Here is a 15796-nt window from a genome sequence, read left to right as displayed (position 1 = left end):
TCCACTGAATCAGGTAGAATTTAATCCAGGAATACACAGGTTAATCGTAAGAAATAAAATTGATCACATCCCTGTCAATGAAAAAAGATTATACTGATGAGTATCAAAAGCAGCATTTGATAAAATGAAAAATTCACTTTTTATAAAATTGCATTCTTAGTGTCAAATAGATTAAAATGCATTTGAAATTTGGATCTGCATAGTATGTAAATTACAGAAAGATACTTCCTTGACATGATGAAGTGTGTTTATCTAAAACCAATAGTGGGTGTCGTCTCTAATGTTCTCAATGGTCTTTGTAATGGTCAGTTTCAGGAGATGGTGGCCAAGTGCAAGGACAGTTCAACAGTAGTCTGGGAAGCAACCAGGGCAACCCAGTGAGTCCTGAGATTTCATGAGAGAATAGACAAATGTGCACGAACACACAGAGGCAAGACAATTTTCAAAATGAATATCCATCCAGGAGTCTTAAGCCTGAAAGTATGAAAACGGATTATGAAACCACAGCCACTAAAATAATGTGGCATCAGTGTTAGAGAAAGAGATAAATGGAAGAGAAATATAGAATAGACTCCATGCTCTTTTTAACATCACAAATATAATTTCCCAAATAAGACAGGAAATGATGAACTACTCGGTAATCTTTTCAGCCTATCTGGTTATCCATTTCAAAGTTAATACAGTGAGACAGCAACCACACAGATACAAACAAAAACTTCCAGGTAGAACACAAATGAGGGTCTGGAAGAACGAGGAGGAGATGGGGTATCCGACCTCCACCAGGGAAGGTCTCTCTGAGTACCCCTAAGGCGCTTCCATGAAAGAACAGATTAAAATGTTCAAGACATAAAATTGTATATGGCTGTATATTTGTAAAAACTACGAAAACACAGATGCCTGTGGGAAAAAGTCGTGGCTAAGTGTGTACACGGGTGAGAACACCGTAATTCCTCATCTCCATTCTCCTTTATAACCTCTTTCTCTCCCACAGCAGGTCACTGGTCCATGGACAGGGGTGCCACCCAGGAAGGAGGGGCATGATTCAGAGCCATGTCCCACTTATGGGGACATGCCTCCCCTATAGGGAACCCTAGGGAAAAGGAGGAAGGTGGTGGAAAGAAAGGCAGGGGACGTTCGTTCTGAGTTCTCCTCTCCACAGGACGGTGGAAGCATTCAGGGATGTCTGGAAATGAAGGTGGGTGCAGAAGTGTTTTCTGCACCTGGTTAAGTGACAGTCAGCAGGGTGGGGCCAGCACCCACAGGGTGTGGAAGGAACCCAACCAGCCCCGTCCCGTGTCCTGAGACCAGGATGGCTGAGAATTGGCTCAGGAGGCTGCCAGGGATGTTTATGGGAGGACAGGGGCACAGTTACTCCATGACCAATAGCAAAAGAGCAAGGGTCACCCACGCCAGGAACCATGGAGTCATAGTCAAGCTCGGGGTCTGTTCTTGTAGTGATGGCTGCGGGGCGAGGCCACCAGGTGAATGGCCCATAGGCCAGGAGCCTCAGAGTCATCAGGGGACAAGGGCTGGAGACTAGCATTAGTGACCAGTCATTGGACAAAACCAACCTCTCTAGTGCAAGACACTAAAACAAAGAACAAAAACAAACAAAACAAAAACACAATATGACACAATTAGGGCCAAGGGCCCTGCAATAATTTGAATGTTGGATGTCCCCCAAAGGTTCATGTGTCCAAGGCTTGGTTCCCCGAGTGGCACTACTGAGAAGTGCTATGGATCTTTAGGAGGTGGTGCCTTATGGGAGGTTCTTTGGTTCTTTGGTCTGTGAGGGGGGTGTCTTTGAAGGAAATTGTGGGGCCCTGGTCTCTCAGTATCCCTCTTGGTTTCCTGGCTCATGAAGTAAGAACTTTGCTCTGCTACCTGCTGCAGCAAAGATGTACCATTCTTGCCAAAGGCTCAAAGCAATACAGCCACATGATCTTGAGCTGTAACCTCCAGAACCATGAGCCAAAATAAACCTTTTTCTCTTTGTACATTAATTGCCTCAGGCATTTTGTTATAGTGATAGAAATCTGACTAATACAAATCATAATTTCCTGTCCCTTCCTGACTACCCTGAGTTTATGTAAGCCCTTGGGCCTGGTTAACATCTTAGAGGGCAGTTCTGAAAGGCTGGTCTGAGTGTGTGCGTCCCTCCAAATGTATACAATGATAATTTCACAGTCAATGTGATGGTATCGGGAGGTGCAGTCTTTGGGGAGGGATTAGGAAAAAGGCCTCAGAGAGTTGCTTTTACTGTGGACAGAGCTAGAAGGTGCTATCTGTGAACTAAAAAGTGGTTCTTTACTAGACAACAGGGCCTTGATCTTGGACTTCCCAGGGTCCAGAAAGATTTGAAGTACATTTCTGATTTTTATGGGCCATTCAGTGGCCAGAGTAGACCATGACACCAAGTAATCTGAAGGAGACTGAGAATGTAAACGATGCATAAATGATCAGATCTGACGGAGTCTGTTGGATTTCACTGTGTGTGTGTGTGTGTGTGTGTGTGTGTGTTTCTGTGGAAATTTATAAGAGTTATGTGGGTTTTTGCAAAATAAAGAAGCTATATTTCCTCAGCATATCTGAATAGAGCCTCAGAACATGGGCTACTCAGCATTTTTGATAACTAAGTGATTAATATCTTCAATGGATAAAATGAACTTATAGTAAAAAAAAAAAAAGTACAAAAGTAAAAAATCACCATATAAAAAAGTGGCCCCAAAGCACAAGCAGGCAATTTCATAAAAGGAGAAATAAAAATGGCTAATAAAAATATAGAAAGAAATGTTCACAGCAACACCTGGCTGAAAATGAAAAGCCGCTACACAAGTGTCAAATTGGCCGAGGAAATAGGAAGGTTAAAATAGAGGGAACTACTTGTCAGATGAAATGTCTTGGAGAAGTGTCCCCTTGCTCACCATGAAGCCAAGAGGCAACAGAACAGGACTTCCTTGTTAAGTGACTAAGGAGGGATCACTACTAAGTTCAGGACTTCCCTGGCTGTGGCCTGTTTTGCAAGTTGGCTCTTGTCCAAAGCCTTGTTAGAGCTCCTGGTTAGCGTCTTCTGCAGCGCGTTCCTTGTAGCATGGGGGTAAAGCTTCACCAACAGATTTTTCTGGTGGCGATAGCCAAAATTAATTCAAAGCCAAGTCCGGTTACAATACTTGTGATCACGAGAAACGTGTTCTCGAAAATCTGACCCCTAAAGCCCTGAGAAGGGGGCGTGCCAGGGCTCTGCGGCAACCCGGGGAAACAGGCATTTTAACCGGATGGCACTTGGCAGGACACCCCTCACCCGGCCGAGGTCTCCTGGCTGGTGTAGCCATGATCTTCTCACTGAGACTTTGATGGTTTGAAATAGAAACTTGATGGTGTCCTCTCTGCTGTCTGGTCATCTTGTAAACAACTTGTAACATGGCTATCAAGTCTTGTGGTCTGGCCTCTCTTTCCGGCCCTTTTGATACCAGTGATCTCCTGGTCTCTCAGCTGCGGCCACCGCAACCTTCTAGAATATCTCCACGGGCTTCAGGCCGCCTCTGCCAGAGTCTTTGCACAATGAGTCCTCCCTTTCCGCCTCTGAACCGACACACACCTGCTCATTCTGCAGATCTTGGCCCAAAGGTCTTCTTTCCAGAAAGCCTTTGTGCCCTCCCTGTGCAGGACCACCCTTAGCCCCAGTGGAGGTTTTTGAGGCACCCTGTTGGGCCCCTTTATGGCACTGTACACAGTCTGGGATTGTGTCATGTGGCCCTCTTCTTCCCTCTAGACATCAGAAGCTTCAGGAAGGCAGGAACCCTGTCTTTTAGTAGCCAATTCATTGCATCAAGCCCAGACGTGGGGATGTCGCCACACAACTGGCGGATGAAAACAGAAGGTTATCTGACACCCTCGTGAAGATGGTCCACACCAGGACCAGGACCGTCCCCAGTGTGGGTATCTACCTGCTGCTCCCCCATCAAGAAGGGGTCGGCTTCTCTTCCCCTGGAACTGAGGCTGACCCCGTGCCTGGCTCTGACTGCAGGATGAGGCAGCTACGACGATGCTGGGCTAGACGTGGGCCAGCTCTTCAAAGGTCTGGCAGTCTTTGGAGAGGACTGTCACCCTATAAGAAAGCTGGTTGAGTCCACTGGAGGGAGAGAGGCCACCGTGAGTGCCAGCCAGTCCTGACTGCCCGACAAGCTGGGTGCTGATTTATGCCTGGCTCACGGAATCATGAGCCTCGAGATCCTTTTTACCCCTACATTTTGGGATGCTTTGTGATATAGTAAGAGTATTGGAAAAATTGCTTTCTTATCTTAAATTAAATCCTAATGGCTATTAGATTCTCTTCACATCATTTTCTCTCAGAGGCCAAGCTTTTCTGTGAGATTTAGAGGGCAGAACCCAGTGCACCTGGGGTGAAGCAATAGTTAACTCCTGGTGACCTTGGGCATCGGCGACATTATAGGAAATTTGTGTGTCGTTGTAGTAACCAGCTCTTCTTCCTTCTCATGATTCATATCTCACCATCTGAAACTGCTAGGTATTTAATTGTTTCAATTTTGAGCCCCATTCAGGTAGGGATTTCTTGTTATCATCCTCAGTGATTCTCTAGGTGCTTGGCACATAGTAGATGCTCAATGAAATTTTGCTGATTCACGCTCTGCCTGTGGTTTCTTCTGCAGGATAAACACCTCATGGGCTCTGCCTTCCTCATACCTCCCATCCCAGAAGACATTCTCCCTCCCCACCACTGACTACACTGCCTCCTGTCTTTTACAAAATCAGAATTCTCAAATACTCTCTGTCCACAGGGGCCACATAGCAACCTGACACTGCTCCCTTTGGTTTAGAGCAATTCCTTAGGCCCAAGAATAATGCTGGCTTTTGTATTTACATCAGATAACATGACCAGAATTCAGACTCCTAACCATGTCTTCAATAGAAGGGGCTCCTCAGTCCTTCCTTTCTTCTGTCTTTCTTTCTCATACCTCCAAGGATAGTCACCTCTACTGGAAACATCTGCATGTGGACATCTGTCAGAAGTGGTCTGTGATTCTTATGAATCCTGGTAAGATTGACACGTTACATTTGCTCTGTGCTGGGTGCTACGGGAGGCAGATAGCCTGCATAGGATACTCTGTTTTATGGAAAAGAAAGCTTAGGTTTAAATCTCAGGGCCTTACTTTTCCATTTGGGACGTGGTCTCTGGAACTGGTGGGCTCTAGCTAAGGGGATAAAACAGGCGAAGATGACCATGCAGCTGCAGCACAGGAGCTGGGCTGGGAGGCAGGTCACCACGCTCCTCTCTGCCCTGGGTTAGTTTCGGATCCCTTTGCTCTCTGGCAGCCTCATGCAGACTGATAACCTCTCTTTCCCAAGAGAGCATTTGTCTATTAAGAGCTCTCGTCCCTTGGGTATGATAACATGATGGCGTATTTATTTTTTCTGACCACATTTTGCATGAATAATGTGCTTTAAGGTTGTTAATAAAAACAGATAACATCTTGCAAATAGCCAACAGAAGTAGTATGGTCTTTAAGAACATGCTCAGTCAACGGCACCACTTCTGGAACTTTCTATAGTGACCTCTGGATGCAGATAACAGCTCTATTCCTTACCTCCTGGTAGTAACACCGCCCATCTTCCAGACCTACGCTAATGATTCACAGAGTCTCCTCAACTGTCCTGCAGGGCCTTCGGGGGGATGAAGTGTGCTCTCTTCATCCTTTAATTTTAGTTCTGTGCCCATTACTTATTAAACTGCCAAAGGGTCTCCCTCTCACTTGTTGCAGACCCCAGATTGGTAAGACTTAGGGATCCTTTGTCCCCCTGAGCAGCCCAGTCAGATTTTTAACTGTGTTTTTCTCCTGTAACCCAATATCTCAGCACCCTGAGAACACAGACCCACGAGGGAGTCTGCAGAGAGACCAGAAAGTCTACCTTCCCCTGGGGTCATCAGAACCCAGGCCACGGTGTACACTTCCCGTCAGAGCCCAGTCACCAGCACAACCCCAAACGCCAGTCACCTGTCATCCCGGGGTTCCTTCCGACTCTGCATGTTCCCTAATCTGACCCAGGCCGTGTCCATGAAGGGACCTGCTCTTCACTGGATCCCTGGAACTCACCGTCTATCGCAGTCACGTCCTCTAGCCATGGCTGCCTCACTGGGGGGTGGGGGGGGGACAGCAGATTCTTTAGGTTCATGACATAAATCCCACACTGGCCCTCGGGACCTCCTGTCATTCAATCTCCGTAATCTATTTTCTCTCCTTCCCTGAGAGGCCACATCTCCTTTTGCTCCTCAGACTGCCACTGCCTCACTTTGAGCCCATGATCTTGCTTCTTGTTTCATGGAGGCTGTGAAAACACTCGGGAGACACCTTCCTCTCTCCCTCCATATCCACCTGGTGCTCACCCCCAAGGCTTCCTGTCACTTCCCAACCTCCCTGGGGCACAGAATCCTATCACTGGCCTATGTCACCCGAGAGTCCCTCTAGTCCATCGTTCTCATTGAAATGTGACCGCGATGCCACATTTGCCGCCTTTGAGACTCTCTCTGGAGCCTCCAGTTGCACACCCTTTCCTGGCTCTACTCTAGGAAGGAACCTCCAAAGGGCTGTCACTTTTTCCTGCTGCACTCCATCTCTCATTCCTTCTAGAAAGAACGGTTGGCCTTTAGTTGCTATCCTTCCAGGGAAGCTGTCAGCCTCCCGGGAACCCCTTCCATCCCCGAGGACCTCCCATTGCCGAGCCCATCCCTGGTCCTTACTGCCGCCCTTGCTGGGCCCTGCAGCTCTGTGGGACACAGCTGACTATTCCATTTCCTTCCTGCTGCAGACGCATCGCACTCTCCCCGTTTTCCTGCTGTCTCCTGGGTCTCTCCTCCTTTGCTTTTGCGGGCTGGTCCTCCTTCTCCTGACCCCCAGGCTCACTTCTCACCTTTCTCTTTTTTTTCCTCAGTTCCTCTCTTTTGGCAGAGCTCTCCTGCTTCTCTGTATACCTCCGCGTGTCCCAGATTTTAATCTCGCCTTCTACTATAAGCTCCAAATTAATATATCTATTGCTTCGCTGGCATCTCCACTCAGAAGTTTAACGGATATTTCCCAGCAGTGTATATAAAATTAATGCTCTGAATGCCCACTTCCACCAGGCCCTCCCATTCTCAGGCTTTCCAATCTCGGTAAAATGTGCTACCATTTACCTATTTATTCAGGCCACAATCCTGAATAACTCATTACTTTATGTCATACTCTATGTCCAGATTTGTCAGCTTGACCTCTGAAGTAAGTGCTGGACATGATCGCTCCTGGCCACCTCCACCTGCCCCAGCTGAATCTAAGGCCTCCAGTCCCCTCTCCCCTCCACTTTTGGTCTCTCTAAATCCCCTCTTGCCCCACTCCGAATCTCATTCTCCATCCAAAATAACAATCCTTTAAAAATATAAAATGAGACTAGCCACTCACTTGCTAAACTGCCCCCCCCCCCCAGTGGCTTTCCACATAATTAGAATAATATGCAAATTTTACTTTGGGTCAGAAGACCCACTTGCCTTTGATTTCACCTATTCCCCAACCTCTTTTTGAACTCCCCTTTGCTGTCCCTAGTCCAGCCCTCCTGGCCCTTGTGCTCTTCCTTGAACAGGTCCAGCTCTTTCCCATTCCTGTATTTGCTGTTCCTTTTCCTGGGAGCTCTCTGTCCCAGATTTTGTAAGGCTTGCTGTTCATATCAGCCAGGGCTCTGCTCAAATATCACCTCTTCAGTAGAACTTTCCTGACCGTCATCCTTGCCACTCACTGTTGTTTTATTCTCTTAACCTTTGGATAGTGTTTGTTAATCCTTGACTTTTAAATGTATATTTATTTGTTTGTTTCTATCTCCTCCCAAAGAATGCAAGAATATCATGGGCGAGGCTTTTTCTGTCCTGTTCATCCTTAAGTATCCAAAATAAGTGTTCAATAAATACTTGTCGACTGAGCAAATGCATGAATAAATGTGCAGAAATCCAGAAGGCAGGAAGAGGTGGGATGTGGGAAGGTAGGAAAAACTGGCAGTGGCTCAGGTAAGGGGTGTCATTTCCATAAATACAAAGCCGAGGTGCACTTCCAGGAGCAGAGCAAGTAATGATGACAAGGTGGGCACAATGGATTGCCAGGTGGTGGACCAGGAAGGGCCTCTCCAGAAGCCCTGTCTGATAAAAATTTCTGTGATAATAGAAATAATTTATATCTCTCCTATCCAAAAACAGTAGCCACTGGCCACAGGTAGCTATTGTGTACTTGAAAAATGCCTAGTGGGATGGAAGTGCTTAATCTTGATATTATTTATCACTGACTCACATTTAAGTAGCTACATGTGGCTGGTGACGTTGGTATTAGAGCCAGAAGAATCCCTGCCCCCACTTGTGATTTCAGGTTAATAGACGTTGAAAGGACTGGTGAAATAGAAAGTCTGGTAAATTATCTGGAATGTGGTTGGCATTCAAAAAATAATAGCTGCTGCTCTTACTCAGGGTGCAAATTAAATACTTTAGGTCCATGCCATTTAAACTTGGCTCTAAAGCACTTGAAACAAATTTTAATTAATTTTTTACCATGACTGTTTGTTAGAGTTAGTAGATAAGCAAAGTGTGGGTCTATATTTGACTCACCAACTAAAAATAGCAAACAACCATTTTGGGATGTCACTGAAGGCCTTTCAGAGATAGATGACTATTCCAAGTGGACCAGCTTGGTGATACTTATAATGAGCTAATTAGTTTTGACAATAGCTAATTTATCATCTGCAAAAAAAAAAAAATGGGCTTGAAATATTATGCTGTTATTTTCAAACAATGTCATCTCCAACTTCCCAGATGATTTTGGATATAAGCGGTGTCTGGTTTAATGTTTGCTATCAAAATAAAATATCAAAATAAAGGTAGAAGTATTTACTTATTGAAAACGTTACGATTTTCAATTATTGAAAAACACTCTTTAAGGTTTAAGTTGGTTTAGACATAAAACCATTTTTGTTGTTAGAAGTTTCCCATATTTCCTTTCATACTTGATCCAGAAAATAAAATTAACACACATATACAACATAATAAGCAGACCATTATAACCCCTATGAACAACCTAATGCAATAATACAATGGCACATTTGTCTAAAATAAGCATGGTGCTTATTTTCAGGCCGAGAGAATTTGCACTCCCTGTCTTGACAGTCAGCCTAAGTACTCCTTGGAGACTCCCAGACACCAAAGAGGGCGGACAGATTTAAATTAAACACATACTTAAAGGCATTAAGGAAGTTGACATTCTTATTATGGAGACCAATTAATCTGCACCGGTTGGAAGCCACTTTACAGTAGCTGAAAAGTGCCCTGGGACCCAGAGATTGGAGTAGAGAGAGAATGAACGTTCAGCTTCTACCAGAAAGCCTTCCCAAATGCCCTGGCTGACAGAGACGCAGACCCCTCTTCCCCTAGGGACTGTGATCTTGGGTCCAGAGGAGGAAGAGGGTGAAGGCCACTGAACCCCGCGCCCAGGCGTCCAGAACACTTACCGATGGGCATCACCAGGAAGAAGGGCAGCCAGCAGAGCACGAAGCAGCCGACCACGATGCCCAGCGTTTTGGCCGCTTTCTTCTCCCGGGAAAACTTGAGGAGCCTCACCGAAAAGTGCGTCTTGTTCTTGGCGCTGCTCATTCCGCCGCCTCCGGCCGCGACATTTTTCCGGTGTATGCGAAGCGTCACTTGCTCCGAGTCCGACTTGTCGGTCTTGAGGCCGGACTTGAGGCCCCTGCTCTCCCTCTTGGCCACCACGTAGACCCGGCAGTACATGACCAGGATGATGGCCAGCGGCACGTAGAAGGACCCCAGCGCCGAGAAGAGCACGTAGCCGGGCTCCTCGTTGATCTGGCAGATCGTCTCATCGTCGGGGGCCGGCTGCCTCCAGCCAAACAGGGGCCCGATGGAGATGACCAGGGAAAGCGCCCAGACGCAGAGCAGAGCCCTGACACCCCTCCTCTGGGTGACGATGGTCGGGTAGCGCAGCGGGTAGCTCACGCCGATGTAGCGGTCAATGGAGATGATGCAGAGGCCCATGATGGACGCAGTGCAGCACAGGACGTCCACTGCCGCCCAGATATTGCAGAATACCCTGCCAAAGGCCCAGTAGCCCAAGATCTCGAAGATGGCCGAGAAGGGCAGGACCGTGGAGGTGAGCAGCAGATCGGCCACAGCCAGGTTGACGATGTAATAGTGAGTGACCGAGTGCAGATGCCGGTGACAGGCCACGGAGAGGATCACTAGGATGTTCCCCAGCACCCCGAAAATGATGAGTCCCCCTAAGATCACCCCGAGCAGAATGGCCTTGGAAATGTTCACTGGTGCCGGCGGGTGGGTGCAGTTGGAGCTGTCGGAAGCATTTCCGGAGAGAAACACCATGGTCCCAGCCGGGCCGGCGAGATCCGGCTCTCTAGGGCCACCCTCGGGCGGGGACGGAGGCGGGAGTGAAGGAGCTGGAGTCAAAAGGTCTCGCCTCGGCGGAGCCCTGCCAGTTGAGTTTGGCTGGGGGTGAGGGAGAATGCGCGGGTGGGGAACGACCCCGGCCAGCCCTGGGCACCCTGGGAGGGCCACGCTAAGTCATAGGGCAGTAAAGGCAACATGGCCAGGGGCGCGCGAGGCTGTCCGAGAACCTCTGCACTCACTGCGCCAGCCAGGACCCCAACTCCCTCCCTACCCGACGTTTGGCGTAAAGCTCGAGGAGAAACCTTGCAAAATGCAAAACCAGAATTACCAGAGTCCTCTTCTCTGTACCGTCTGATCCGTCCTAGTGGGGAGAAAACTGGGCATTCTGCACATAATTTGGAATTGAAAATTCCAGCTCCACTCTTCCCCCAAACCACAGGCAAGTAGAGATCAGCCGTCGATGCTCAAAGACAGGGGCCGTTTGCATCTGGTCCTTGCTCGCGGCCCTCAGTCATCCTTGGGTTTACCGGCCCACCGTAGGCTCCTGCTAGCTCCAGCTTCTAGGCACGCAGGCCGGGAGAAGAGGGTGTGAAACGTTTGCTGAGACCGTGGCCGCGTCGGTGCTTCTTTTCCTGCGCCCTCCTGAAAGATCAAAGGTGGACCGTGATTCAGGCGCCCTGCGGAGCGAGGCAGTGCGGACACCAGTTGGCAGCCCCGCCAGAAGCCGCCTTGCCCGGCCCAAACAGAGACGACACTGGAGTGGACCGCACGCCCCTCCTCCTCCCCCAGTCCCCAGCCGGGAGCCTGCCCTCTCCAGCTTTGCTTGGCTGCCTCCGGCCAAGTTCAAGATCCAAAGTGGGAGGAGGGAGCAAACAAAACAACAACCCGCCCCAACCCCCGAACAACCCCCGCCCCAGCAACAGCAATCCAAGCTGTAGTGCCCGGGGACTGGACCCAGAGCGCCACTACAGCGGGAAAAAAAAAAAAAAAAAAAAATCCCTAAGCCGGTAGGCGCGACTGCGGCTGGCGTGCGTAGCGCTCAGCCAAAGCCGGTGGAATCCAGAGGATCTACCCCTGAGTCTTTTGAACAGGTTGCAACGCAGTCACCTGGAGGGGGCGGCCTGGGAGAGAGAACCTCGGCTACCCGGAAAGCGCAGGGCCAGAGCCGCGCGCTCGTTCCCGCTCACGCCCCAGGAATTTGCACTCCGGGATGCGGGATGCTAGCCGGGAGCCAGGTCCGCAGCAAAACCGAGCGGATCCCGAGGGCTGACCGGGACCCAGGTCAGGTCGGTCCTGGCTGGGTTTCCAAGCCGCAGGACTGCCCGCCCCAGAGGCTCCAGTAGGGAGCCACACCCGGACTGCTGGGGACCGGGGTGGGGAGCGCATTACTCTGCTGGGGGCGCTTTGCAAGTGGCAGTCAATGCGGATTTTTGTAGGCGTAAAAATCTAGCCCGCGTGCCAGCGGGCAGAGGACGCTCGGATTTTCTGGGATGGAGACCGTAATCTACGTGAGAAAACCGGGTTTCCATAACTGCCAGCCGACCGTAGGGACTTGGGACGCGAGTGCGAGGCGGGGGGACGTGCCCAGTTCGCCTTAGGGGGCTGAGTTCCGAGGCAGGAAGCCCCGCCAAAGGCGACCGTGAAAACCGCGAGTTCAGGCCGTCACAGGTGATAGTAAAGCTTGCCACTGCAGAAACCCGTCCTCTCCTACTTCGGGGCAATACCTAGCGGGCCAGAGACACTTGTTAACTAGAGGATAACTTCCCAGAATACCGGAGGGAAACCGGGTGGGAGCGGTGCTGGCGTAGATCGGGCGACAACAGCGGGAGCTTTGGGGTGGAGGGGATTCCGACCCACCTGCAGGCCCTGCCGCATGCCTGCACCGGCTGCCGCCGCGCACTCACCTGAAGTGCGGTGCCCAGCGCCGGCGCCCGCGCTGGGGAGGAGCGGGCGGGCTTCAGTTCCCGGAGCCGCCTGCCGCCTCTTTGGCGTGGGAAGAGGGGACCGTCTCTCCGAGGAACCAAATCCTAGTCCTCTTCCACCCGCTGACTCACCCCTCTACCACCGATGCCTTCAAATTCCTTGGTTACCGCTATACCTGGATATTTAAAAATAAAGTGGAAATAATATAATAATAGTAAAAAGAAAAAAAAACCCGACAGTCACCAACAACTCCACAATCACCCTTTCAATATTCAGCCCCTCGACACCAGAGAAGAACCGGCAAGGAACTTTGCAGCTCTCTCGCTGACGTAACACAGGCTGTAGCCCAGCTAGTACCGTAATCTCCTGCAGTTACCGTATTGCTCTGCCGCAGCGGGCACAAGTGAGGTCAGCGGTAGTTTCTTTCCTGACTAGAATGGATTGGGTTTCAGCTGAAAAAAAAAAAAAAAAAAAAAAAAGAAGAAGAAGAAGAAGAAGAAGAAGAAGAAGAAGAAGAAGAAGAAGAAGAAGAAGAAGAAGAAGAAGAAGAAGAAGAAGAAGAAGAAGAAGAAGAAGAAGAAGAAGAAGAAGAAGAAGAAGAAAGCATTTGTGTGTGTGTGTGTGTGTGTGTGTGTGTAGGGGAAGTTATTTGAAATACCTTTGCTAGATATTACTGTGTATATGATGTGTTCACAGAAATCCCTAGAAAAGTTACTTTGAACAGCTTAATTTAACATGTGGCCTAGGGTTGTTAAAATCAACAAGCATGTTGTTGTACCAAATACACAGGTAAATTATGTTATTTGTAGATTTTTAAAAAAATAAGTAAAATCAGATAAGATTCCATAGATTTTATTGTGATAAAATGATATTTCCAGGATAATGTCAAGAGTTAGTAAATGGGATGGCAAAAAAATTAAAAAGCCTCTACCCAGTCAATGAAACAATTAAGAATGTGAAGAGAGAACTTACAGGATGGGAGAAAATCTTTGCTAGCTACTTTTCTGACAGAGGAATAATATCCTGAATATATAAAGAACTCAAAAAACTTAATGCCCCCCCCCCCAAATAGCCCAATCAATAACTGGGCAAATAAACTAAGCAGACACAAAAGAAATACAAATGGCCAACAAATATATGAAAAAACGCTCAACATCTTTAGCAATTAGGGAAATGCAAAGTAAAAGCCATATACACTGAGATTTCATCTCCAGTCAGAATGGCAGGCATGTCTCAGCATCATCCCAACAAGGCTGTGTTCCTAATTAGAATATATGCTTGTATAAATATATCAAAATGGATTCTACTATCATATATTACTAGAAAGAACAAATAAAAATTAAAAATACAAATAATAGTAAATGCTGGAGAGGATGCGGAGAAAAAGGAATACTTTTACACTGTTGATGAGATTGTAAATTAATTAAGAGAGCTTTGGAAATCAGTGTGAAGAGTTTTCAAAAGACTAGGCAGGGAACCACCATACGACCCAGCTATACCACTCCCCTGTATTTATCCTAAAGAGTTAAAATCATCATACTGCAGTGATAAATGCATACCCGTGTTTACAGCAGCAAAATTCATAATAGACAAACTATGGGACCAGCCTAGGTGTTTGTCAGCGGATGAATAGATAGAAAGCATGGTATATAAAGAAGAATGAAATGATGTCATTTGCAGGAAAATGGATAGAACTTGAGAACATTATGTTCATCAAAATAAGCTCATACTCAGAAAGTCAAGGGCTGTATGTTTTCTCTCATATGTGGAAGCTAGAGAGGAAAAAGGAAAAGGAAGGGGGGCATTTCATGAAAATCAAAGGGAGATCAGTAGATAAAGGGACCAGGGGAGGGAGAAGGGTTGAGAACGAATACATAACAATCCCACCAGTTTGTACAACTATAATGTACCAATAAAAAGTATAGAAAAACTACATTTCCAGGAATGTAAAATAAAGTGAGAATATAGAAATGTTCTTAAATATCAGTCATCTAATATCTTTAGATAGATAGAAATTTTACTTCTCTTTGATTCATTAATATCTGAAATATGAAAAGCTGCACGACCAATCTTCGACTTTTTTTTCCTGATAAATTCCATGCTGTGTTTACCTTATGGTTGAATAAAGCCACGTGTATTTCAGAATATTAAAAAGAAATAAGATTTTTTTTCCTACTTCAATTCCTCCCTCCTAGGTAATATTCTTTCATTTTTATGGATTCACACAAAGCAAAGCATTCTTAAAGTATTTACAAGGTTCCCATAAACCTAACAACAAAGCAGTGGTATGTACTTAAATTTATCAACATTAAGACCTTTTCCTAGTGAGATAAGGGTTTGAAAGCTCTTATAGCAATCAACCTTGAATGATTCAGAGGAATGCTCCTGGAAGGCTCAGGGTGGGGAGCATTTGTCATTGAAGACCTAATAGTTAAATGTTCTTTTCTTTTGTACATAGTCTCCTCACATCCACATCTATAGGTGTAGTATCCACACCAACCACATTTAATTGGACTTCAGCATTATTTTAAAAATATATACACACATGGTTTAGTCAGCCATCAGCTGGATTTTAGGCTATAGAAGGAGCACCCTGGAGGAGTGGAAAGAGACTGTCCTTTCTAGCCCTTACTCATTCTCTTGGCTAAGTCACCAGCTCCCTCTGGGATTCAGTCCCCTCAGGTAGAGGAGGCTGCTCTATAATTTCCTGCTACTCTTAAATATGTGCATAAAGTCTCTTCTTCAGAAATCCCACACACCCAAGGGACATACATTGTTTAGTTTAATATTCACTAACTTCATGCCACAAATGTCCATCATCTATTAAGATCTGTTCCATGGTGGATAAGGAAAGTTGCATTATTTGCAAGAAAAAAAAAAAAAAACCTGACACTTTCTCAGCTCTGCAAGGTGAACATCTGCAAAGGTTTTTGAAACTCCCGATCTTCCAACTCTCCAAAGTTATGCCATCACAGATCTTCTAAATCTGCTCTCCAGCCTGTGAGCATCAGCCTTTGCAAAATGAACTTTTTAGAACCAATTTTCCAGTTGATAACCATAACACACACACATGGGAAACTCTTGTCTGCTGGTTACTCTCTGAAGTGTGTTTGACACGGACATCCTAGGAGATGTCTGAGCTAGAACCTGGGAAGTTTCAGTGAAGAGAGATTGGGCTGTGGTGTCAAGAAGATGCTGTCCCCTCCTGTGAGACCATGGCAAAACCCAGACAGCTCTTTTCAGCCTTAGTTTCCTAATTTTGAAAGGGAGACAACGAAACTCCACATAGTTGTTAGGGAGTTACATGAAATCATCTCTCAAGAATGCAGCTCATACTGCTTATTACCTCCTTTATTTTTAATCTTATTAACCCTTTTTCTTTCTGCTATGTTTCTGTGTTAATTTAAAATGAAATATATTTCTAACTCAGGGTGC

General features: G+C 46.9%; 1 protein-coding gene across 8 annotated transcripts in view; it reads right to left on the bottom strand.

Annotated features, from left to right (window-relative positions):
• The window catches only part of Adra1a (adrenoceptor alpha 1A), a 103411-nt gene extending 90722 nt beyond the window's left edge, over positions 1-12689 (bottom strand). For 6 of the 8 annotated variants that reach the window (XR_013091165.1, XR_013091166.1, XM_076853542.1 and 3 more), the window contains exon 1: positions 9532-11242. Coding sequence is in view for 6 of the 8 variants with exons in the window: in XM_076853542.1 (XP_076709657.1) it covers positions 9532-10414 (883 nt within the window). In the remaining 2 variants the exon portion in view is untranslated. Of the gene's footprint in view, positions 1-9531; positions 11243-12342 lie in introns of those variants that run through there. The other 2 variants (XM_076853544.1, XM_076853543.1) reach the window with 2 other exon arrangements.
• Between the last annotated feature and the right edge of the window lie 3107 nt (positions 12690-15796).

Source organism: Callospermophilus lateralis, chromosome 4 (assembly GCF_048772815.1).
Source record: "Callospermophilus lateralis isolate mCalLat2 chromosome 4, mCalLat2.hap1, whole genome shotgun sequence".
In the NCBI taxonomy this organism is placed as follows: domain Eukaryota; kingdom Metazoa; phylum Chordata; class Mammalia; order Rodentia; family Sciuridae; genus Callospermophilus; species Callospermophilus lateralis.
This window is presented reverse-complemented; position numbering and strand designations above follow the sequence as displayed.